At 38.5% G+C, this 27,294-nt stretch overlaps 1 protein-coding gene across 3 annotated transcripts in view; it reads left to right on the top strand.

Moving 5' to 3' along the window:
- FAM172A (family with sequence similarity 172 member A) overlaps positions 1 to 27,294 on the top strand; it is a 265,625-nt gene that overhangs the window by 191,948 nt on the left and 46,383 nt on the right. For all 3 annotated transcript variants that reach the window (XM_027878113.1, XM_027878123.1, XM_027878104.1), the window contains exon 10: positions 1,184 to 1,268. In XM_027878113.1, the coding sequence (XP_027733914.1) occupies positions 1,184 to 1,268 (85 nt within the window). The remainder of the gene's footprint in view (positions 1 to 1,183; positions 1,269 to 27,294) is intronic.

Genomic DNA, 27,294 nt, shown 5'->3' with positions numbered 1-27,294 from the left:
ATTCTCTTCTCACTGCAACACAGCTGACATCTTCTTCCAGACAGAATGAATTAAGGAAATACAATAAGACACTTGATCTACCAGTCAAGGATCTTTCCACAGTGAGGACGGACTCCATGGTGCACAACTAGGGCAGCAAGCATCTAGAAATGCACAATACATGCTTGTTTACCAGAATAAAAGTCGTCCATTTTTACTGTCATGATTGATGGTATGATTTTTTAGAAATCTGTCTGAAAATTTATTGGATCTTTCCAAAAAGTTATGCAGGTTCTTTTCCTTCCCCCCTTAATGAAGTTAATCGGGTTTTCAGAAAGGGAAAATTCCGATTTGAAACAGGGGAAGCCACGTAGGTCTTGTTGTTCAGCTGCTAATCTTATTAAAAATGTAGTTGCTTTAAAATTAAATCTTCAATTCTGTGGATTTGATGTAGTTTCAGCATATTTTATTAAAAGCATATTATTTAATATTTTAGTTCATAGACTACTTTGAATAGATAGCATTTGGAGGAAAAGATTTACAAAATTCATGGCAAATTCATCCTACTCAGAGGTTCAAGAATGAAAGTAAATGTAAATGCTTCCTGAATATAATTCCCCAAAGACCAGTATTTGCCTTTTTAAATGTTCATGCACAATTCATCTCAGTTATATTTCCAATTATTTGAATATTAATCTGCTATCTTGAAGGCTTCTGTTCAGTTATAAGATGTTGTTGCATGATTATACAAACATTCTTTCCACAGTGTACTCCATCAAAACATCCGGAAGAATTTCTGATTCTTTAATTTTGGCAAGAGAGCAGGCTCAGTGTTTATATCAACACCTATTTAAAAGCTGCAGAAAGGAAAAGCTTAAAGTGTATGGTGGGTGATTCAGGCACTGGTTGCTCCAAGCACCTCCTCAAGTCCATTAGCGCTCAGAGTAGCACTTAGAGACATGCTGTTTAAGCACATTACAAATCTCCTGAATTATGGGCTTACTCTTTCCTTATTTGGTATGAAGCTATACTATTTAAATGATTGTAAGTGTGAATAAACTGATGTAGTGTACTTTCCAGTCCCACTTGGACTGCTATGTAAATTAGAGTATTTTGATGTGGTCATTGTCCTTACTTACAATGTCTGTATTTATTTTTGCTCTGAATTTTTGACTTACCCCAAAATTGCTGCCTGCTCTTACAGAACTGCTGTAATTGGGTGTCCAGCTCTGAGCCCCTGGACACTTCAGTGGAGTCCATGCTGCCAGATTGCCCCCGTGTTTCTGCAGGTACGTCCATTTCTTTTTGGTAAGCCAGTGGATGTGTTTGTGCCCAGGAGCAACTTCTTTATTTAAAAATGCGTTTGGTTATGACTGCATTTTACCCCTTGTACAGCAGGACATAGTTGAAAGCATATGACTGCTGCTATTTTATGCAGCCCACTGTTGGTTGGTTTTTTTTTTGCTTTGTGTGGGATTTAACTTCTATTGTCTATTTGTTGCTTGAATTTTTGTAATGTTCCTTTCTCTATGACTTTAAGTGGTTGGTGACATTATATGTGGAGCTGAAGAAAAATAATAGCAATGCCAAAAACTGGGAAATTTATCCTTGGAAAAATATCTAACTTTATGTAGGCAATAAGGTTTTAAAGAAGTATATTAATGAAAGTTACAGCTAAATTAAATAAGATGCTTTCCTGTATGCTGATCAGCATAAGTCTAGTTTACATAGCAAATTATTTACATCATCCAAGAATGTTGATGTGAGTTTTCCATTGTTTTGGAAATACTCAGCTACTATAAATACTATAAATACTCATCTGGAAATACTCAGCTACTGTACTATGTCAGTAACGAATCATTAATCATAAGAAGCACATAAAATAATACATAGAGACTTAAGTTAAAGTGTAGTAATTCCAGAGAGTAGACATAGTTGTCAATGTAAAAGGAAAATCTCCAATCTCTGTAGGAAAGTAATCTAAAATACATAAAGCTGTTACTGGACTTTCATTTTTGATTATCAGATTTTCTAAAAGCCATAGGTAGCATATTTCTGTAGAATATAAAATCAGGTTCAAAGGAAGACACAGTCTATACAATATTAATTTAAAAGCTGGAGCAATATTTGACCTTGCTCTGTGGGATGCAGTTATTCATTTGACAAGTTTGAATTTCAGATCTGTCTGCATTTGCAAGGTTGTTAATGAGATCTAACCTTGCAGATAAAACTTAGTTTACTGCAGGATATTTTTAAGGCTTGGAAACTTTAGTGGTACTTTGTTTGAGAGCTTTCAACAACCAGATACTTTAACTGTATTTCTGCTATGGATTGGAATCTAACCGTGCGGATCATCAGCTCCGTACAGATGCGTGCAATCTGACATTACTCTGTAGTGCCTTGGAAAATGATATATTACTTAAATTTTCATAGATTCAACATTCATTTACCAACTTTTTTCTCCCTAAGGGGAGATTACTGTAGTTTAAATGAAAAATACTGTTCAGAAGTGGAATTCTTTAAAACCAGATTAACTTCCAACCTCTGACATCTGTTTTGCTGTTGTGAAAGACTGTATGTTATAGAGGTTATTTTAGTCAGGTAAATAGGGGCTTGGATAGCGACCAGTCAGTTTGCTGTACGCTGGCCCGCACCAAAAATCCTCCATCTGAGCATCTCTTCCCTTTCTTTGTATTCATCCTATGTAAATAATCTAAAACGTATTCTATAAAAGAAATTCTAGGTGTACTTAAAAAACAGACTGGTCCTTTAATAGGTTGTGAATAAGTCTTGACTTCTGTTGAGGGTGGGTCACATTAGCCATAATGTTTCTACACCACTTAATGAACTCCCAAGCTACACCGAAGTGTCAGAAGAATTAATTTAAATGGTATAGGATTTCAGCCAGTAAAAGCTGGCTATTTGTTTTTAGTGCATACAAGCAATGCCGCTAGATTAAGATCACTAATGTTTAAGTTCTCAAGAGAAATTTTAGATAATGTATGCTAACTATTTCCATGCTGGTTCTTTGTAATATAAAGAGTTTAAAATAGTATAACTTTCAGTGACTGCTGCTGAATTATCAGTTTGCTCACATGTTTTTGCTTATATTTCTTGTATTCATGTCTTATATGAACAACTGTAAGACATTTACAGAGGACCAAGGTAATAATTTGTACAGTGTGTTTGTATAGGCAAGAGTCTAAACCTGTATTAGGATAATCTGTAACAAATTTATGAAATCCTGCTAGATGTAGGAGCATTATTGTTTAATGTGAGAGATTTTAATTCACTCCTTTCCCGAGAATTGCAGTACTGCAACAGCCCACACTCAAATCCTAGCAGCATTGCCCTTGGTATTTCAACAAATGACAGCCAGAGCAGTGAGAGCAATGACAGGAGATCCTTAAAAATAAACCTTGTGCAGTAGGAAGATTCAAATCTCTGCTTGGAACCCCATCTTTTATCTCTGTTTTCACTGAAAAGTTAGTTCAGGAATAGCTGCGTCTTAGTCACATCTCATGAGCCAGCTTTTCCAAAAAGGTCTGATATTCAGCTGATCAGCATATTGGAGTTTACAGGCAGCCCTACTGCAGATTATCTCAAAGTCCCTTGCTTGAAGGTCCTTTAAAATTACTAGAGAGATATAAATAGGAATAGGAAAAATTACTTGTATTTCCAGATAGAGTTCTTAAAGCTTTTGATTAAAGCATTATTAAGGAATTAAAATGTTTGCTATAATTTATTCATGTCTTAGTTACAAAAAGGAATCTGTATTTGTGGCAAGAGGTACTGTGGGGGTCCCACCTTAATGGTCTTTCCTCCACATCTCAAGGAGTTAGGTGCATACTGGTGTCAGTTTAATGTTCTCCAGCATCTTGTCGGCAACATGGACAGTGGGATTGAGTGCACCCTTGACAAGTTGGGTGAGCACCTTTCAATACCTAAAGGTGCTACAAGAGAGCTGGAGAGGGGCTTTTAACAAGGGGATGGAGTGATAGGACAACAGGGGAATGGCTTCAAACTGTCAAAGGGCAGATTTAGATTAGAAAAGACAGGAAAGAAATTCTTCCTGTGAGGGTTGTGAGGCACTGGCACAGGTTGCTAAGAGAAGCTGTATATGGCCCACCCCTCTAAGTGCTCAAGGCCAAGTTGGATGGGGCTTTGAGCTACCTGGTCTGGTGGAATTTTTCTCAAATGACATGGGGGGTTGGAATAGTCAAGGTCTCTGTCTCTTGCCTTCTTCAGTTTCAGCCCTAATTAAGGACCTTTGTTAGACTTGATGTCATCTTCTGTATCAATCTTAATCCACCTTCCTAATGGAAACAAACCAGAAGACTTTTCTTCTGTGTCAGAGGAGATGGATCCGTCTAACCAAATAGAGGGTGAAGAAAGATGAAGACTTTAAAAGCTGTCTGTACATTAAAAATTGTTACATAAAATGGAATAGGGGTTGAAGTATTACTGCTTAGGAGACTGGACATCAACTTGGAATTTGACACAGACACTGGAATAGTTGTTTTAATGACACGTTTATCACGCTGTGGCTAACCATAGTTGTAGTTCATGCTGTGTCTCTGATACTTTACAACATTTCTCCTAATTCTAGAGCAGGAGATCCACAAGCCCTTGTGAAGCCATCCTACTGGAGCAGCTACTGGGTGGGAGTAGCGGAAAGTGAGGATGGGAGAAAACAGAGCCATGGATCTGTGTCCATCTCTAATGTTGTTCAGGAATTAAATTACTTTGATTTCAGGAAGTGGCCTGAACCTCAGGAAAGGTATTATAGTAAATTTTGCCACGTGAACGTGGACTTTGTTTCCCCAATCTTGTTTGGATTCCGTAGCCCATGTGTTTCTGCCAGGTAAGCTTGTTATTTAGGAGAGAAGATTAAACCTCACTGTAATTTTGCCAAAGTGCATATGCACCAACACTAATTTAAAGTAATCAAATGAGGTTATTGTAACATTACTAAAATGAATTGCCTAATCACACATTTTTAAAGTCTTCCTAATTGACTCTCAAAATCATTAGTTATTAACAGTTGCAGGCAATGTGGTTTAAACATTGTGAAATAAGGAAATTACAACATCAAAAGACAAACAAGATTACACAATGGAATGAAAACACTGACAATAATCGAGAGTTTTATTTGTAGAAGAGCCTAGACTTGAATATATGTGTGCGTAATATGGAAAAAAGTGCAAGAATTAACTCATATAGCTGAATAAAGCAGCTTTGAGCTGGTAGAATTAAAACAAACTTAGTTTTAGAGGACAGGTATGACCTTGCCAGTAGTGCTCTTAAGTGAGTCTTCAGATAGTATTTCCTGGTACCCAACATTAAACTTGACTCCACATGATGTATCAAACATTTGATTTTATTTAGATAAATAAAGCACAATTTTTTTTTTTTTTTTTTTACTTCGAATTCAGAAAATATCATTACTATAATTTCTAGCAGAGTACTGCAGGGTTTGGGGGGGTTTACACATAAATAAATAAAAGGGAAAAAAAGACTTGACAGAATGGTTGTGGAATGAAGGGAGTCGTCTGGCCGAGCTTTTGTTCAAGCCAGGCCACCTGGAGCCAGTAGTCCAGCACTATGTCCAGCCTTCTCCAAGGTCCATTGCATGTCAGTAAAGAAACCATGGTAATGGTAATTAATATTCATGTAAGGTTGTGGAGTTTTTGCTGGTATACTTGTCAAAGTTCCAAAAGACTGTGCAGAGTCCTGCTATGATCATGTGTGTGTGTAACCGTACATGAGTGAGTATGGAGTGAAGGTAGTGGTAGTTGTCCAAGCTCAGGTAAGACAGTCACTCTGTGTGTGTAAGCACCAGAAGGAGTGGTGCTTCATATTGTGTAAAGCAGTTTTCTTGCTTTGCCTTTTCAAATCCTTTTACCTGGAAAAAGGGAAGAGGGCCTGGTGGTTGTTTCTGACAGAGTTTGTCCCAGCAAGGAGCAGGGTTGTCATCCATTAAGCCTCTTGGTAAAAACACAGCAAAAAGCACTTCCGTGTGTGTTGAGCACACAGTATGTACTGTAAGGCTTGGGAGTTTGTTTTAGAGCTTTCTCTGTGTGTGCATATGAAACTTGTGGTTCAAAACAAATGAAAAATGAGATTATTCAGTGCTCACTGAAAAACAAAGAAAAGTATGTTACCTGCTGGGTTTGAGTTCTTGGCATTACTTGCTTAATATCAAGAATATGGTACTATTCTTGTACCAAACAGTCTAAACCAAACAGGTTTAGTACCAAACAGGTACTAAACAGTCCCCTTGAAACTGCTGCTTTGTGCTAAGTAATAGAATAGCATAAATAATACTTAGAGGCACTGATCTGAGAAATGGAGCACATCAGTTGGACAACACGCCTTTCATTGGAAGAGCAGGTATGCAGCCTGTGGCCCCACACGCAAGTGCACTGACTCATGAGGTAGAGCCCTTGTTGCAAAGTTTGTGTTGATACCAAGGCAACCACGAATTACCTATTAGATTATGGAGATGGTATTTTTCTGCTGGTTTTGCCTAATAGGGGACTCCTGCTTGCTTTTTTAAGAGTTCAGTTGTGTATTTCCATAGAAAAGCCTAGTATACCTGCAGATGTACCTCATGCTGAGCAGATCCTGGGGTTCAAACAGGAGGATCTCCAGTGGGGTTAAATGAGCTCTCAAACACCGCAGGGTTTGTGCGCAGAGGTAATTGCATCAGTGAGGCTTGTGACAACTGTAGGAAAGGACCAGCTTATTTCTTCATGCTTTTTTTTTACGTATCTGTATTTGCACCATCTTGCTCATTACAAACAAGGCAGAAACAACCATTAACTGTGTTAAATGCAGAGACAATATGTGGCTCATACTCTTAGCCCAGTTTTTGAATATTTCTCAGTTTTTTTCATTCTTGAATCAATTTGATAAAGACTAATATGGGCAGTTTTCTGATATTAGCATTTTGTGACAAGGGATAGGTGTCCAACAACTCCAGGAATATAAGAAATAAGTACAAAACTACGCACTTTTTACAGTAAGGCAGATTAAGCAATTTGTCCGTTTTGTTAAAAATGTTATTTCTGCATTCACTAGTCACTCGTGGAGATTAAGATTACAGTAATCAGTGTTTGCTGTAAACCACTTTGCATTTTATGTCTTCTTGTGCATGTAGTTCTGTCAATAAAAGCTTTGCATTTCAGGAGAAAAAATTAAGCGCTGAAGGTTTTGTCAAGGTGGCAGGCTTCTTTGTTTAGCGTCATGTTAATTTGTTTTAAGGTATTTGTGACATTAATAGCAGAAGTGGAGTACAGGAATCTGCAGTGTGAGGGTTGCTTCATTGCCCACGTCAGCATCTTTACCTGCTTCCAGCATTAGTTCTGCACTTTCATTTCTGCTGTTGTACTTCGTCTGCCGGAAACTGGAAATAATTATAGTAACTTTGAAGCATCAGCCTGTCCTAGCCACAGCTCTGGAAGTTGATGCACTAAGTCCAGCTTTAACTTTTGTCTTAGCGTGGAAGTAAGTAGCTTTTTCTCTACTCCCGATGTTTCAAAGGAGCTCTGCCTTTACTCTCCTGCTCAGTCTCAAGTGGTGCAGACAGCTTTTCATTTCATGTGTAAATCCAGCTGGATATGAGCTTCTATGTTGTGTTTTGAGTAGCTTAGCACTACAGTGCTTTGGAAAGGACAAAGCCTATAGAGACCTGTTGAACAATATCGCAAATTCTGTTCCAGAGTGCCAGAGCCTCAAAAGTAAATATGAAAATGTGAATTTGAAAGCATTCAAATTGATTATCAGATGTTGCTCCTGTCAGAGAGTTCAAAAACATTCATTTACTGTTCAACAAAATAGCTACATGTATTTGAGGCAGTACAAGGCAGTACTGATACTAGAGAAACAGTTCCATCAAAAATTATTCTTGTACTCAAACATATGTATTTATCATTGCATTTTTTTAGAGTAGAGTGAACTAGTTAGAGTTGTTTTCTCATAGTCCCTGAGGCTGTCTTTGATCGTGGTAATAATGAGTAATGTAAATTATTACAATCAGATATTTCCTACAAAGTGTTTGACAACTATTAAACTTCTGTGACTGTTGCTTCTGATGCTACTTAATGCTATCTCATTAGTGCTGTATATATCCATATCTGACTGCACGTTGGCAGGTCTTACTTCAGTGTATGATTGCAAACTCTTGAGCTCAAGAACTTTTTGTTCAGTGTTTGACATTCTCAGCTCATGTAGATGCAAGATGCCAGAAAAGTTGTTGCTTAGCCAGCCTTCTGCATTGTTTTGATGTTAAAATCCTTATACCTTGACTCCTAACAGCACTTAAAGGCACAGTGGCAGTACAACAAATAGAGAACACATTCATGTTTTGAATAGGTAGGTGCATCTTTACTGCACATTTCTAAGCAATAGGTTAGACTGACATTCTAAGGAGTTCAGTTACTTTATTGCTACAAAAGCCAGTCTGGTGTTAGTTCAATCTGCATTAGTTTTGTCTTTTGAAAGGGACAAACTAGAACAAGAGGAGCAACAAAGCTGGCAAAGGGTCTAGAACACAAGTCTTATGAGGAGTGACTGAGGGAGCTGGGGGTATTCAGGCTCGAGGAGAGGAGGCTCAGAGGAGGTTGCACCAGAGAAGGTTTAGGTTGAATATTATGGAAAATGTCTTCGCTAGAAGTGCTGTCAACCACTGAAACAGGCTTTCCAGGGCAGTGGGGGACTCACCATCTATGGAGAGGTTTAAAATGTATAGACGTGGCACTTGGGGTCATGGTTTAGTGGTGGGCTTGACAATGCTAGGTAAACGGTTGGACTCAGTAATCTTAGAGGTGTTTTCCAACCTCAGATTGTTGGGACTCAAATTTACTTTTTCCTCCAGGACATGTCAGACTATACCCTAGCAGAAATAGGTGGGTTTCTACCTCCTCTTGCTTTTTGTTGTGGCAGCAAAAGCTTTCCTTACACAGTGGCTCCTCACCATCTCAGGTATTTTTACCTGCAATGCCTTGCCAGCCTCTCAGTGCACATATGCAGTGTTACATCCAACAACATACCTTGCTCCTCATTGCCAAATTGGCCAGTTAAAGCATGCTTCAGTTTTCCATGGCGTGGAAGAGAAGGCCACAATCCTCTCTCATTTCAGCTCCTCTGAAGTGCCCACAGGCTTTTGCTCGGACGTAGTGAAACTCTTTACATGAGTCTCAGTAAATTTTCAGTAAGTACTTTGTACGACTGAGCTTAAATGTTAGTCTTTGTATTACAAGTCGCAAACACATTACTGTTAGTAATTTTGAGAAGCATTTTCTGTGTTTTATATCCTCAATAGCTCTGTGAAGCCAGAACATCTATCGAGATGGGATCTGGTACGTCAGTGTAATTGTAAAAGTTGTATTTCTGCTAGAACTGAACACTTGTAATGAAGTATTCACTGAGAAATATCATCCAAAATTCAATAGCAAAATTTCTATTTGCATTGATATAAGATGTTTTATATTTCATTTTTCATTTTCTGTTAGAGTCCAGATTCAGGTTTGGATTTAGATTTGGTAGATTTTTTTTAAAGGCTCACTTTCAGGAGGAACTTTTCTTTTTTCACAGGTGTATATAGTTTACACAGGGAAGGACATTTATATCACTTTTATATATAGGTCTTTAATTTTTGACCAGATGTTATGCTAAATTTTTAAACTTGCATTTGGTGAAAATGCGTCTTCTAGTAAGTCATTCAGCCTTGCCTGGAAGGATTCAGGAGATGGGGAATCCGTTGCTCCCTTCCCTTTGTAATCTTTCAAAATTTTAAGAGGAGAGGCTCATTTCTGGTTTGGCTTTGTCTGGTTTCAGGTTCCAGCCATTAGTTCTAGTTGTTCCTTCTTATACTAAAAGAGCCATATAGTACATTTACTTTTTCTCTCTATGTATTCCATACTGGAATTGAGTCAACATTCCATTTTCTCTAATAAACGTAATAGATTGAGTTCTTTAAGTCTCACTGTAAGTTAATTTCTCCAGGTTTCAAATGCTTTTATACATTTTTATGTCTCCAGTCTTTTAACATCTTTCCTTTGAGGTGGACCTGTCTACAACTCACTGATATAATACACAGACATCAAATCTTTGTGACTTGATTTTTTCCCATTTCATTAGGCAACTGTTACATTTGACTGCTTTATCACCATACTACAGACAATCTGTTTAGGAGGAACTTGCCCTTTCTAGAATTGTTTCTCTTCATCTTGGTTTTAAATTAGTGTTATGAAACATTTCAAGTAGGTTTGTTGTGTTTTTTTTTTAATAAACCTAACAAACATTAACACAAAAAAAAAAGAAAAAAAAAGACTGATACCTTTCCTGTTAATAACCATCATGTTCATCTTCACATTTACAGAACCTTTACCACCAGTGAATTGATATATATATTTCCTGTGTGGTTGAATAGCCATAGGACAATCCAGCAATAACACCTCTGTTCAATAGTGGTCTCTCCATGATAGTTGCCTTTGCAGACTACTTCTGTAAGGTCTTGGAAATATTGAACAATATTGACTTTTAACCCTTTTTCATGAATAAACATTTCTAGAGTTGTTGTTTTCCAGTATGTTGCATTTACTTGAATGAATTACATTTCTGAACCTTTATTCTTCACTAATAGACTCCAGTATCACAGCATTGTGGGTCTGAAAGGGATTGCTAGTATGCATCACCTTCATCCCCCAGCCCAGAGCAGGAGCAAATGTTCTTACATCACTTCCTGACAGGTGCTTATTTCCTTGGTTCTTTCTTTTGTATTGTGTGATGACACAATCTGCCTGGACAGTCTCTTCAAAACTTCCTGTTTTATTTACCCATGTCTTCCTTGGTGCAAGCATACACATTCAGGAACAGTTATGTAAGCAACAGTCACCCCAAAAAAGAGACCTTGTTCTGCATGCCCTCCATACCTATAGAGTAGGAATTTATGGACCTATATATATCCATTTTTCATTTGTTTTTCTTGAGATTTATGTCAGAGTATCCACGGAAATAGTTTTCTCTGAAATTTTGCATTAGGATTTTCCCATCTTCTGTACCATTCCTATTATTTTAAGCATTACTTTAAATGAACATTAGTAGCCAGTTAGCTGATTTATCACTTTTTATCTTAGGTCAGACTCTGCATGCTTAGCAAATTTAGAAAGATTAATCCCTGAGGAGATATTGACAAGCAGCAAAAAGAATGTACTACATCAAACACGTCACTTCTTTTTTTTTTTTTTTCAAATTGGGAACAGAAACATCTGTTGAATAATTTCATACTTTCTTCTGAATTGTTATTTATAGTTTCACCAGCTCCATCTGAAAAGTGACACATTTTTGCTATGGATTTCATTTGTTGCTTGCACATAGAACAAAGTTCTTTGTTGTGCCAAGTTTGCCAACCATACATTGTTTGCACTCAGATAACTTTAGCTTTCATTATCATATTTAGCTGATAATGAGCTATTTTCACTTTTTTCTATATTCCTTGAACCAGAAGGACTAACACTCCTGCGTGGTTTTTTTTGTCATCCAGTAAACTTTTTAAAACTACCATTCATCCATTTACGCTTAAATATCAGATCTTGATTAAATTTACCATTCTTTTTCCTACCTTGAAATAAAAATACTCTTTTTGAAGCTCCAAGTCTGTGTGTTGCCAGCGGAGGCTTCTTTCTGTTAAGTCGCACCAATGTCATTAGGTCTGGTTCACTGGCCCCAGGCAGCCAGCCACTTCTTTATCCACCGCAGCACTGGCCAAAATGCTAAAGTCATGGAAAGTATTATACCTTTTTGTCTATGAGCAGTGTTCACAGTTTTTAGAAACCCTTAATATTTGTGATCACCAATATCTGTCTCTTGAGCTGATACCTTTCAGGGTGATTAAACTCTCAGCATATTGCAGAGGTGTGCCTAGGGATAAACTTAGCTATTCACTGGTTTGCCAAGGTTGTCTGTCACCAACCTCCTCACCAGCATCTTCTTCTGGGCTTTTTTAGTGTGCTAGTTCACAAGCACCATAGACTCAAGATAAGATTTGTCAGTATTGTTGAAATAAGTAATGGTGGTTAATAAAAGAGCACCACATCGTCACCACTTTTATGCACTTGAATCACTCTAAATAGGTTATAAGTAGACATTTTAGTACTCCAGGCATACAAATTATTTGAACAGCCTTCAGTAATGCCAGTTTTATGAAATTGGGCCTCATGGCAATGCTGGACAACAAACAAGAACTGGAAGAACTAGCTGTGGCATAGCATTGATTTTAACATTCCTTTTCTTTTTATTTGCCACATAAATTTATTTGCAACACATGGAGATTAAATTTATATCATATTTGCCTTCTTAGCACCCTGCCCTCAAGCTGCTAATTTAACAGTTTTCTGGCTGATCCAGCTAGCTATCAGCTGAGAAGATTAGTTTACCAACCTGTGAGATAACCAAAACATGAGAAACATGGACCTCCATGATACCATTTTTAGAGGCCCTTTTCACAGTATATTTGCACTTTAAACTTTCTCCTATCAAGGAACATTTGGGAGGCCCAATTTTCTGTGGAGAGTACTTGTCATTTTCTGCTAACCTGCATCAGCAAATAATCTTGTCATGTTAATGTACAGAGACAGTGAACTGATTTGTTTTAAATGCATTGTGATTGTTATATAGTTATTAAAAGCAAAAGCAAGTGAATGCTCAGAATCCAGATGCAGATTATTTACACAGGTAGTGTCAAGGATAAGTTTAATTTAAGCAGACACATTGCATTCTTACTTTACAACATGAAAATCATACCCTAGGAAATAATTGTTTATAATATGTATCCTAGTATTATGTATACTTATGTGTTCCAATAAACATTTTAATTCAGTGAGCCACATTTCATAAGTAGCATTTTCTAAAGTATATTCCAATTTTTATGTGAAACGCAGTTCCCCCCAGATTAATCCTTTTATTTTAGATAGGTTTGCAAGACATGCCTACGACAGCTTAACAGAGAAATAATCCATATGGTTAACAGAGTAAACCATTTTAGATTATGTTCATTTCTACTGCTGTGATACAGTAGTTTGAGGGCAAATGTCATGTACTTTAGAACAAACACTGGTAAGTGCCTATCACTTTTTTTAAGGACAAGATTTGTGCAAATTAGGCATTGTGTGTAAAAGTTCTTGTAACTTTATCTGAGATTTTTATGTTAATGTATAGTTTGAAATTATACATGCTATAAAATATAATATGCATACATACAATTTTTAATACATATAAATAAAACCTACATGTATTTGAAATCTGAAGACCAGTTTTTGATTCTTAGATACTTATGGGAGGATCCATTTGAGTCCCACAGGCAGTTACACAGGTGTGTGAGGGCAGACCTTAACTCTGACTTTGCCTTGCTGGGCAAGGCAGGTCATATTTTATTACTATCACTGGCTCCAGATGATCAGTGCTGTTATGTCAGAGTTTAAACTATGTCCTGAACTGGGTGTTAAACTGGAAGGGCTTCTTCTATGCACTTGAATAGTCATGCTTGGCATGGAAGGGAGCATCCCAACACTGCCTGAAGGTGTGCATGCCATAACTGCTGCAAGTGGATTTTTCCAGTGCAGCTGCACATGCAGCACAAACAAATGGAACATAAATATATCTCAAAACACTTGTGCCTCCAGAGCAGACATCACTTTTTGATTCTAGGAGAACTTGAAGGACTCAGCATTACTCTGAGTAAATACATTAAATGTTTGCTATTTTTTTAATTTGGGGGTAGAGTTCTAGACATCTGTTTATGCAACTTGTTCCATTCGGTGAAATCTATTCCCTTTTCCACAGAGGAAATCTCCCCTAAAATTCCATCAGATCAAACACTTATAAGATAATGGCTGAAGTACTATGCTGGACACTGATGTGTGTCATTGTGTGATGGGATTTGGCTTGTTTCAGGAGTGCTCTGGATTATGATTTTGACAATTTCAGTGTAGAACTTTCAAAATGTAGAACTTAGATGCACCTTGCAAATTCAGCACAGCTATGAAACTTGAAGATTCCTTGTGGGCACCTGATTCAGCTGCCACTGAAGATTTCCAATGGTTTTGGTGGATCTATCTTCAGTCCTTGTGCCCCAGCAGACCGCTATTTTAAACCAAATGCTGACTGTGAACTAATGACAATTTTTCAAGACTGTTCTTTTTTTCTTCTGTTAATAGCACTGCATGAAACCTATTAAACATTTGTGTCATGCTCTGTCTGATATTATTTTCTCCTCACTCTTGAAGCATGCATTTTCTGTCCTCCAGAAAAGCGTCGGTTTCCCATAAAATCTACCTGACTGTCCGAAGGAGTGAGTGCAACCTTAGGGGATGGGGAACTGAAAGAGCACAAGAGGAACCCTGCATTGGCAGTTGGTCAGCTTCCTTTGAGGTGTTGGCTGGAGACTCCACCCTCTGACAGGGGAACTAAATTTATCTGTTTCTTCTAGTGTCAAGTGGCCTAACGACTGTGCTGTCTTATAGGTGAAGGCTCTCCTTACCCTATCCATTCTAAAATAGAGTGATCTCCACCTGTTTTTTTTAAGGAACAGCATTCATTGCTTCCAGGCTGTGGCATCCCAGCACTGCTGGTTTCCATGACTTTAATCAGTCGATCTGTCCTAGTTGATTATTTTTACCAATGCCTTTTAAATGCCATGCATGTTTTGAAAAAGTAAGTTATGGATGGAGCAGCCTCACAGGTGGAGAGGGAAGATGTTCACTTAAGCTAACAGTAGGATTTTTTGTACACTAAGGAGGGGAGGGGCCAGTGACAGATCAAAGGGGAGCCATTGTTTGTCATATTCTGTCATCTCTAAGTGACAACAAAATGAAGAGAAACCACAGACATCTGGTGCAGATGGCACCAATATGTGGTGAGCTTCCTTATCAGCCAAATGCAACAAGTTGCCCTCATTGAGCCAACCAAGCAAAAGCATGCCTTAAGCAAGGAGGTTAGATGCAAACTGATCATTAATACTAGTATATCTAGCCTTGGGAAAGTGAGTGAACTGGAAAACAGATATTACTGGGGAATCCCTGATGTTGCATGATGTCAATAGAAGATGCACACACATAAGCTTGGAAAGATCAGTTCCCCTTATCTCTTGTGTCTTTGTTCCGGAGATGCTCAGGGCTCAACAGAGAAGTGAGGACTTTTTCTGTTATCTTGTGTGTTGATCATAAAGCTTATGTTTTATTAAAGTTTTAGAAATTTTAGATGAAATAGAAGTATGAGCATTTATATCACTTGCTGTCAGATTGTCTCATTTTGCTTCAGAAAAGCTCTGATACATGATACAAGCGAGTCCTGTTTTCTGCTGATTTGTATCTTCACTGGAACTACATTTTTATTTGTATGGTTTTAGCAATGTATTCATAGCTTTTAGTTTGTACCCACAAATGAATAATGTTGTCTCAGTAACAGACCTACTATCAGTCCCATGTGGATTGATTTGTCGTTATCCAAAACTTTTATCAAGTATGTAAAAAGTATTCTTCATAGAAATAAGGAAATAGAAATTCATTTTGAATAATTAGTCTTTGCATACACAGGCTCTTTTGTTACACATTTTGTTAATTCTGGTATGATTTTTCTGTACTGCATCTGTTTTTCTAAACTTTTCCTCTGATTTCAAACCTGACTTTGTTTAATGCCAATAACGGATTTACTGAAGCTTTATAAATGATATTTAATTTGCCAGAGAGACTGTTGAGCTGAGAGCTGTCCCCAAATTTGATACAATATTGTGTTAGAATTAATATGGATATTGATGCAAAATTAATGCAAATAGACTCCACGTCTAATCCCACACTCCCTCACTCAAGTTCACTAGCAGCAACAGCAAGTTACTTCTTTGATTTCTGTGCTAGATATGCAGTATTTATGAAGGGTTGCAGTTTACAGCTTTACTTTGGTTATCATTACTCCAGTGCACATTAAAACAACTTTTGGAACCAAATTTGTTTGTTTCAACATTGTTTTCAGAGCTCACTTAGACAAACTTGACTTTGGGCTTTGGCATGTTTAGCTTATGGCTTACCCCACTAACATCTGTACAATATGCAAGATGTCAATTACATTCTGCATCCACAAAAATGATGGTGCAGATTTACAGGATGATGCAAACACTGCTCACAGTTGTGAGCACTCACAATGTGTGGGGCAGTATTTGGCCATTTCACATTTCATTTCGGCTCTGTGTGTCTGCAAAGTCTGGCTTGAGTGCACTATTAGACTGTAATTGGTGTAACTAACAATTAATATGAAAGAGCAGGATAGAAACTATCACCAGATTTTAAAGGTGTTAACAGGCTATGGCTGGAGGGTAGTCTATCCCCTCACTTAATCTGTTGCTATATCTTCTGAGATTTGCTGAAATCTTCAGTTTCCTCTAACCTTGACATGTTGCTCTCCTGTAATTTATTGGTTGTGTCATTTTCTTTATTTCTGTCCATTTAGACAGGCATGGGTCTTTCTGATCGTAAAATGATAAGCTCATGAAGTGGTTTGGGTTGGCAGGGACCACTTACCATGGGCAGGGATGGGTACCTCCCTTTTCCATTCAGGTGTGTGTGCCTGGTTAAACAGGGTTTTGACATGTAAAAAAGTTTGGTTTAAACTGTTTTAGTCTTCTTGCCTTCCTTATCTTAAGACTCATTGAAAATTATTGTTTTGATATGCTTCAGCATGTGGTTTGTAGATGACACTTGTAGATTAGGCTTAGGTTTTAAATCTAGCTATTAAAATAAATTGGGCATTGTGCAAACATTTTCAAAAGATCAGGCTTTTATGAATTGCTTTCTTAAACCTAACTGTCCAAGGATAGTTTTGTTTATATTTTCACTACATATGAAAGCCCATATTGGTTAAGTGCAGCTCAATGACAGTTTGTATTGTGGGAAAAATCAGTTGATATTATTCTGTAGTGTTTCAGTATGGGAGAACCCATTAAGAAAAATTCCTTGTTGCTATTGGATTTGGTCTTTTTTTTTCCCCTTGAACTCAGCGTTGCATCTCTCCTATCAATCCCAATGTACATGAGAGAATTTCAATAGTGAAGCCTCTTTCCCAGGCATCAGGCAGTCACTTCTTGATGGTGTCCATCCCAAAGCAATGGGCTCCCCTCCTCACCTCATGGATGCTTTGCCATGGGAGAACTGTGGCTGTTCCCATGAAGGGGAGGCAAGCAGATCCCTCTAGGTACACCAGCACGTATGCTTCTCTGGCTTCCAACCTCTGCCCTTTTCTGCTCCAGCATCTCACTCTGCAGTCCCTCATGGTGATTGACTGATCACTGTAGATCTGGGGAACAAAATGCTTGAAAGCATTTCAGTAAAGCAAAATAACATGCAACAAGCTACTTGCCTCCCTGAAACCGAGCATGGGTTTAATTATCCTTTTAACCAATTAAAACACTTTAAAAGAGACTAAGAGTGACTGAGAAGGAGTGAGAGAAACCCAGTGGTAGATTTAAAGTTCAACAGGGGAAAAAAAGATTATACAAGGATTTCACAAGCAACAACACTTGGATAGTATTTGGGAAATGTTTTCCTTTCAAGACTATCTTGTGATTAACTATGGGAGTAGCACATCAAAGCTGCACTGACTTCAAAGCTTAGAACCACTTACGGCTTCCAGCTATTACTAAAACCTACCACTTCACCCTGCCAGCAGCTCATCTCAGCTGACTCTTTAAGTTACACCCATCTACTTCCTGCCTTTTGATTTTGGGGAGGGAAGGAAATAAAAAAAAAGAAGCCAGAAAAACTTGTAAATTAAATATAGCTGTTCACACTGAAGTGATGTCAAAGTCAGGGGAAAAAGGCAAATGAAGGCATTAAGACATTAAAGATTTAGTACAAACTCAACAGTGATTTACATATGCACACTGTCACTTGGCTGACTCTAACAAAGCTGTCTGCTTTGGGAAAGTTCCCTGAGGGAGTGTTACCCCTGAGTAGCAGCCCCTGAACAATGTGTGCAAGCTGTGTAGGCTGTTATTGAGGTCCAGATGTTACCAGTAGCTTGGCATAAGCAGCAGTGCCTTGGGACTCCAGGATATCTTCACATATATGATATATATAATGAAATTAGATCCCATCCCTGTTTGACCAGGACAGTCCACATCCTCTGATCTGAAGAGATACCTGCTTATGCACCTCCAAACGATGTGCCAGTGGTCACCATTTATTGATTCTTTTGAATTAGTTATAGAGACCTTGGAGGAAAATTTTGTATATTTTATATTTTGAGTGTTCCTGAAACAACTCAATTTGTGCAGCATAGGGCTGTGCTACATTCTCTAAACTGATATAAGAAGGCTAAAATCTACTAAAATGATAACTTCTTGTGGAATTAATATTGTTCAACACTTAAAATTTATACATTATTATTTTCTGTTTGGGAGTTTTATGCCTAGGGTTTTTTAAATGGTACATTAATCTCTAAATAAAATTTGTCTTGCAAAGGACAAATTAATAGAAAGTTAGAAACAAGTGTGGTCTTTCAGTGTATTTTATATAAGAGTTTATATGTTTGGTACAGATTGATGTCATGCTCTCTAGAGCTAACTGCCATTAAGCCATTTACAGATGCTCATTGCAATGAAGAGAAATTACCATTGAATCATAGAATCAACTGGGTCGGAAAAGACCTCTGAGATCATCAAGTCCAACCCTTGATCCAACACCGCCATGGTTACTAAACCATGGCACTAAGTGCCACATACAGTCTCATCTTAAAAACCTCCAGGGATGGTGAATCACTGGGCAATCCATTCCAATGTCTGATTACTCTTTCTGTAAAGAATTTCTTCCTAATATCCAACCTAAACCTCACTTGACAGAACTTAAGCCCATGACCTCTTGTCTTACCGATAGTTGCCTGGGAGAAGAGACCGACTCCCACCTGGCTACAACCTCCTCTCAGGGAATTGTAGAGAGTGATAAGGTCTCCCCTCAGCCTTCTCTTCTCCAGACTAAACAACCCCAGCTCCCTCAGCCTCTCCTCACAGGACTTCTGCTCAAGTCCCTTCACCAGCCTCGTTGCTCTTCTCTGGACCCGCTCCAGCACCTCAATATCCTTCCTGAACTGAGGGGCCCAGAACTGGACACAGCACTCCAGGTGTGGCCTCACCAGTGCTGAGTACAGGGGAAGGATCATTTCCCTGCTCCTGCTGACCACACTATTCCTGATCCAGGCCAGGATGCCATTGGCCTTCTTGGCCCCCTGGGCACACTGCTGGCTCATGTTCAGCTACCTGTCAATTCAGACTCCCAGGTACTATTGGAAGAGCTGATCATACATTGAGGAGAATTTCTCTGTTTTCTTGCATAGTCCTATATTTTGAAAATGCCTCTTGCAAGTGTTTAAAGTCAATTTTTTTCCCTTTATTTCTTCTCTTTACAAGGAAGGATTTTGGCAGCAGAGTGTGTGCTGGTGTCTTCTCCCAGCTGAGCTGGGACAGCAGAAATGGCCCCACATGGTACTGACCTGCTGTTTTTGGCCACCTTGTCCTGTCAAGGGGTTGTCTTATTCTCACCTACACACAAAAATTATCCTTCTGTATCAAACATGTGAAAGATTTCAGTACAGAAATAGTGTTTTGCCTGGATGGTGATTGCCACTGGGTGTAAATTATTGAATGATTGTGTAGCAGAGTCAATTGACAAGAAGAGTGTTATCTTCTAAATAGTTGACATGAAAAAAAGTGTACAGGGACTTATGTTAAATTTCTAATATGTATGGCTAGTGTATATCCTCTCTGAAAAACATGCCTCTGCCTTAAACACATAAAGCGGTAGAGGGGAGCTTCCTGGCTGGTTGATGATGCAGTCAAAATGTCAGATTATTTGAAATAAATCATTATTATAGACTAAGGTATGACTCCACCAATGCATTTATGTATGTGTGTGAGAGGCTGGAATGTTAGTGGTTAATGACTCAAAACAGTCTGCCATTTGTGGAAGCAGCAGGGTGCTTTGCTGAGGCCAGGTTTGCAACCCCCAAGGGGTAGCAAGAGAGTTTTTTGTGTGCTGGGTTTTTAGCCAGAAAAAGGAGAAGGCCAAGAAGCAGGCCCTGCAGAGGCGGGACAGTATTCTCTCTTTAACAATTGGGTCAGTTATGAAACACCTCCCACACTCCCCCCACCCCTGGAAGGTGTTGGACATTTACATTCACACATGGGACATTCACACATGTAGGCCTGAAGTTATTCATCCTTTCTGATGGGGCATAACTGGCTCAACCACACTAGCATGAGAGGCAGCTGTCATGTCTTAGAAGGTGTCATAAACCATGAAAAACCCTTAAAGTCCCCCCAAACTCCTTTCTGGGGCCTTCCACCAGAGGACAGCCCGCGATCCACGTTATTACATCAGAGAGCATAAAACTCCTGACCCCCAGGGCAGGTACCTGGCCATTCCACTAAAACCTAAATGTATATTAACCCATTGAACTTTGTGTTTTGCGGGCTTTCCCCCCACCCCGATGGATCAAGACACTGACCATTGTTTTGACCAAAAGACATACAATCAAGTCTCACTGCTGGATCCATAGGCAGTGATATCTTTCTACTCATTTTTTTTTCCTCTTTCTTTCTTTTGCTTTTATATTTTCTGAAGTATTATTTTTATGCTCTTACATTGCCATATTACTATAGATAATAATAATCAAAACAACTATATACCTGCTTTGCATTGCAACCAAATTATTCTAAAATAAAACTTACAAATATATATATTTATAAATATCTACCAGTCAGTGTCATTTCACTCTAATCTACCCCGAGGGATCTGTTAACAAGAACATGGGTTGCCCTTGCCTTCTGGGTTGGGTCATAACAGTGTGACAGGGTTTTTTCTCTTCTTAAAGAGCGGATTTCTCTGAGATAAACTGTGCAGACTAATAACAGCCATTTGAAGTTCACTGAAACTATACAAGGACATCATGTTTCCTACCCTTATGTTAAACTTGATATATTGATTTTTTTGCACAGCTTGCAGCCTAAAAGTGTGATCTATGGCAGGGCAGGCTAACCACATACAAATCTACTTGATCTCTTTAACTTTTCATTTATTACTTAATCAATTAAAATAACAGGTTTGGATTTTATTGTCTGTAAATAAATACACTCAAATCGTCTGCAGAAGCTATTGTTTCACATGTATACTCGTTTGCACAACATGAAGTTTGTACACTCGTTTGCACAACATGAGTTAGGTACTGTACAAACAAAAGCAGAGCTGAAGTTGAACTTAAAGATCAACTGTATAAAGATTCAACAAATCTTTTTTAGATTAGTGGAGAAAATTCTGGGAGGCATAGCGAGTTTCTTAGCTTGCAGGTTTTTGTCTAAATTTCCCATTCCTTTTCTTTATATATCCTTTGCCTGTTTAGTCTTTTGTTCCCTTTATGCTCAGAGATGGCAAGATTATGGAAGCAACTAGTGCTGCAGCCTGCATTTAAATTTAGATACAATATGGTGGTGTGGAGAGTGTTCTTCTGATGTCAGGCTGGCTTGCTTCTCTGTCTACATTATTAAAACCTCCTTAAACATCTCCATTATAGTGTTCACCTTGCTTGACTTCAAAGACCTGTGCAGCTGCATAGAGATAGTGAACCACGACTCTGCCAACTGGGTTACCCATGGATTTTTTAGAAATGCAAATGTGTTTTCTGCCATGCTTATGAAGTTGTCTGTTTGCTGTTCTGCAACTCTGAAATCAAAATTATAAAATGACTGAGACAAAGACAGAGGCTAACGATGTTCTGGCATTTGAAGTCATTGCCATTCACCTTTGAAACCTGTTCCATCCTCCTCCCCAAAAAGAGAATAATTAATTCAAGAGGTTCTTCGGGGGGAAAGCAAAATTGACATTGTTCCTGTGGAACTTCTTGAATGTGGTGTCACTGAGTCACTCAAGAAAATGCGGATGAATGCCTGGCTTATCACTCAGAGTTTATTGGTAGCTAATCTGTTCAAAATGTTTGGAATAAGATAAAACCTGGATTGATCATCTAATGAAAAAGGTCAAAACTGAGAAGAAAGTGCCATGGTTTGTGTTATGTGACACTGCGCCCTGCTTGTCTAATTTGATTTCACAGAGCCACTGAAGCCCCAGGCAAAGCTGATTTTTAGCTATAATCACCTTCTTAACCTTTTGAGAACTAACGTAAACACTACCTACCGTAGTTAATTATGTTGCTCTGCTACATACAACAAAGTGCAAAGGTAAAAGTGTAGAACTGCAGTAACATGTTTTGACAAGATCGCTCCAGTGATTACAGCCCTCCAAGTTTTATCTGTGCTCATTGAACAGGGAGCATCAGTTTATCAGTTTCAGTTATCATTACCCTCTCATGCTGCTACCTCATCTCAAATTCCTCTTATGTACAGAAGGGGTAACCTGTGGTGGGTTGGACTGCTGTAGTGGTGCATGTGCTATTTTTTAATTATTAGGATTAACTTCCAATTGCTTACTTGTAATGAAGCATTCAGGCTCCCTTCCTCTGTGATGAGCATCTTCCAGAAAATTTTGTGATCTCTGTTGGCAGAAACGTCATGTTCATCTGAGACACCTGTCTCTAATTGGGATACATGAGATGAATATTATTTTCAGATTTTGTGTATACATGCACAGGCAAGAAACAAAAATCTGAGACACAAAAACTGTGCTTTTGCAGAATCTGTGTGTCCTAGCTTCTCATGTGTTTTTGTCCATACACATCCTATAGTTAGCCAGAAAATATGCATTTCCATGAACTTCAAAACCTTTCTAAGCCAATGACCTCTCAGTGCATTTTAATTTTTCCTAACCTGTGCTGATCCCTCATGTTTATGTAAGGAAACTTTGATCTACTCATCTTATATACTCGCTACTCATATATACTTGCTGCGTAGAGGCAGCATGTTGGCTCTGGGTTTTCCCCTCTGTAGAAAGTACCTCTGTTTTACTTTCTGTCCCACTGTTGTCAGCAGGGCATCATTCTTCTCTGTCAGTTTGCTCAGAATAGCGCCTGTAATGGCTTATCATTATAAGCAGCACGGGTGTTGCAGGGAAGCCTTGTGCTGCTTGTGTGCCCCACTTTATCTCAGGGAGTGTTGTGGAGCTGGACCACCAGGTCTCACGATCTTCAGTGCATTCAGCCCACCTGATTCCATTGAAATTGTAGTGGTGCACTGTGATAGCTGATAAGATTAGCAGGGATATAGGTACGCCATGTGGATAAATGAGCCCTCACTTAATTCAAATACTTACTTTATTAACTAAGAATAATAAATCCTTAATGACTAGAGTTAATAAAGCCACTAAGAAAACACCACCACTGACACAATAACTACAATAAATAATGACACATTTACACACTTAAAAATCTTGCTGCATATATTTATATATATATATAAATATACATATATGAGAACATATACAAGTTATATAAAAAGTCAGAGTTGGTTTCCTTTTCTTACAGGCAATAACTATAAGGTTTACCATACACATATTCATTCATGGCAAAATTACAGTGTATTAAGTGGAAATTGAACAAAAGGTTTGCTTTTGAGCATCAGAAAAATGGCACATTGTCTTAGCTGACTCTGAGCGTGGATATGAGTGGATCCTTGAGTTCTGGACAGGAATGAGAAATCACCTGTGAGCTGCTGAACAAGTTAGTGATCCAGGCTCCTTGGTTTTCTCCATGAAATGGGTATATGTAAAGAAACCGAGGCTGTGACCCCTTTGGGTTTGTGGCCAATCCTTTGGCATGTCAGGCTCTAGCTGTGCAGGTGTCTCATGTTCTGATGGCCCTTCACAGCCTGCCAGCTACGTTTCCTGCAGGAGACATGTAAAAGATATTCTGCAAGCACAAAAGTCCTCATCTGTTGGTTGCAAATAAATGTTTTCTAAGGTTTCACATAGACTACATTTTGCCTATATAACCACCATGTAACACTTTCTCTGACCTGCTCTAACCATCCCTGTCCTCTCGTGTTGATTCATAGATTGAAAAACAATAAATTACAAGTATTTGTTGTATAGATCACTATGGCATTGGTTGCATTTTGTGAATTGAGAGGAACTTCTGCAAAACTGCACATGATTTTTCTGCAGCAATGGTCTGTTCTTCTTCATCTTTTCCTCCACGAAAAAAGAAGTGGGATCAGATTCTGTCTTCTGGTCCAGCTATCAAAGATGGGAGGCAAAGACTGCTGAAGAAGGTGTGCAAAACCCATCCATCTCCACATTTATGACTAGATATCCTCATGCCTCCTTATTTTCTCAGTACATTCCAGTTACAAGGAAATTTTGAACCAAGTTTCTGCCATATGAGTACCTGCTTTGCTTCAGAATTATTATCTGGGGACTGTTTGGGTTCAGCTATTTGCTATGGATAATACAAGGCAATGAACGGCAGTAATCCAACAGAATTAGAGCAATGTCTTTGCCCGCCAGAAAGACACTTTGGGGACCCTTGCATAGAAGTTAATTTCTGGAGCACATGGCACAAGCACCAGAGTTTAGCTGTATTCATAATGAGTTGGGTAACTCTCCGGTTACTCACAGAAGAAATTAAAGACTTTATTTCTGGTTCTGGATATACTCAGAAGCAAAGGAAAGTGGTGCTACACCAGTACTGCTCATGTCTTGACACTGGCAGTAGCAAATTTTCAGTCCCTCCCTGAGGATAAGCTTTTCTTCCCATCAACTACCATGATGCATGAAAGCACTGCTGCTCCTGACTGCTGAAAGGGACCACGTGCTACATGGTCCTGGGATCACAGCAATAGCAGATTTTGATCCAGACCTAACAGAGGTGGGACCCTGAAGAAGAGGAGTGAGGCTTGTGCAGGGGTGAATTTATCAGGAGCTGCACAAAAAGAATCACAGGAGTCAAGTAATACTTGCTTTTGCCCCCTGGAGAATAAATTGCTTTGCAGCAGCAGAGAGGCAATAAGTCAACAATGATGCACTGCTGCAGAAAAGACAAACCTTTTGCAGTAATATGTCTAAATAAACCTATAGCTTACGAAACTATTGGTGAGGCTTCAGCTGGGGTCTTCTATATGATGGTGGGCAGCATATTGAAGAGGAGAACCACCTAGCGAACCTTCAAAAGAAAGCAGTGAAAGTGATGAGAAATCTAGAAATGTGGTCTTCAGAAACAGGGTGAAAAAAACCTGAGAAGTCTTAACCTAAAAAAGAGGACTGAAATTAAGAACATGGGGAAGATCATTGAGTGTGTGGAAGAGTACTGCAAAGAAGAAAGGAACAGTCTGTTCTCTGCACACCTGGTAAATAGTATAAAAAGGGATAAAATTAAATCACAGGAGGAAAAGTTTAGATTAGACACTAAGGGAAACTTTCGTAATGGTATGTCTGGAGGATACTGCCTTCAGGTTCGCTATCACTGGAGGAGGTGGTTAAGGACAGGGGAGACAGATGTTTGCCAGAAGGGGGGTAGGTGCAACAGGTCTTGATGTGGGCTAGTGCATGGACTGTGAAACATCTCTGTCATACCTGCTTGTCTATGACTGTATGAAGGGGCAGGGAAAAAGAAAGCTAGGCACCAGAAAATGCAGTTGATACAGATTCTCAGGCTCATAGTTTTTGAGCTGTTTTCAGAATTTTGACACCTTCTTGCTGTCTTTTTTAAAGATAAAATAAACACTGTACAATACAATCACATAAAGCTGTGTAAGCAATGTATAATTTTTTTTTAATATTGTAAAGTTTTAGTTTTGCTTTCTGACAGGTATGTTGGGTGACATTATCTATTATGTTTGTCAAAATATAGAGGACTGACAGTTATTGATAATAGTGTTCTCCCCAGTCTGACGTACAATAACAAAAGAAAGTCTGTTAGGAGGTGTTAACCAAGAAAATACTATCCCTTGTCACTGTTTTAGATGTCCACAGTGTCCCTAGTCAGGGAGTAAAACAAACATTGCTGAGGTGATCACACACAGATAATAACAAATAAGCCTTAGTAAAATGTTTAGGAACAATGCATTTATGAATTCATTGAATATATGCATACAGCAAACAGCTTGAAATCTGGGTTGTTTTATGAATTTGCTAACAAGAAAAAAAAAAAAGGATGCATGCAGCTGATGTAATTATAGTGAGTAGATAAACCCTTTGGACACCACAACAAAACATGGAAGAGTAAAAAGTGAAGTCTGCCTTTTATTCATGTTAACTCCCGAACATCATCAGGCAAACACTTTTCAGTAAGTGAAGTTAGTGAAATAATTTGAGCTTATCAGTTTATTCCTGGTCTTACATCTTGTAAATATGAGAGAATGCTACCTTTAGCAAGTATTGTGTGGGCTGTGGCCTGATTCATTTCCACCCTGTTTGCAGGAAAGGAGAAAAGTGGTCTTGCATTTGCGACGTTTTCCAGAGAGTGAATTGGAATAATGATATCGCTAGGGGGGAAAAACTTATAAAACAAATCAAAACAGTACCTTGGGAACCTTTTGATTTTTTTTCTTCGTTCTATGAGATCGGATCTCCAAAATCCTAGGAATTTGGATAGTGGAGATGCTTTAGTAAATGTGCAATGAGAGAACTGCCAGATTGGAGATTTCTTTAATTTTACTGTCCAAAATCACCAGCCATGCTTGAAAGTAGGAATTCTTAACAGAACATACACTCTCAGTATGTGACTTTTAGGTGCCGGGGGCAGAACATATGCTTTAGTGCCAAAAGTTGTTTTGGTTTGGGGTTCTTATTATGTTTGTGTAAAACTTTTTTAAGTTATGTTTTTATGTTTTAAGCTCTTTTACTACTTCAGTTTTGAGGCTTGCCATGAAAGCCCAATATAAATAACCACCAAAAAATCCTGAAAGCCTGAAGATCATTGAAGAATTTCTGAATCTCTAATTGATTCTTTGTGTTATATGCAGACTAATGGTACATACAGCGATGTTTTAACTCACCTGGAAAGGGGGTCTTTTTCTTTCTTTTTTTTAAGATTAAATATGAGAAGGCATTTTAGCCCTACACGGTTTGTGTGTGGTTGCTTTGTTAATTCAGAAGATGCATTCTTCATTCAGCCATGTGCGATTTAATGGATCAGTCCAGAAACTTCTGAGCACACAGAGTTTATATCACTGTAGGTGTCAGTGGGACATGAGGATTCTGAGTGCTTTTTTAGGAGATGTCTAGCATCTTTCTGTGTTTGACCATTAGTTCTCTGATGGCAGAGACCCAGGCTGCGCTCTCTGCTCCTTTACTGAAGCTTCACTGAAATCACAGCCAAGTGGAAGAG

The sequence above is a fragment of the Empidonax traillii genome, unplaced genomic scaffold, assembly GCF_003031625.1.
Source record: "Empidonax traillii isolate 1590-97213 ecotype Southwest subspecies unplaced genomic scaffold, ASM303162v1 scaffold4:size3804566, whole genome shotgun sequence".
Taxonomy (NCBI): Eukaryota; Metazoa; Chordata; class Aves; order Passeriformes; family Tyrannidae; genus Empidonax; species Empidonax traillii.
Note: the sequence above shows the minus strand (reverse complement) of the source record. Positions and strands in the feature narration are given on the sequence as shown.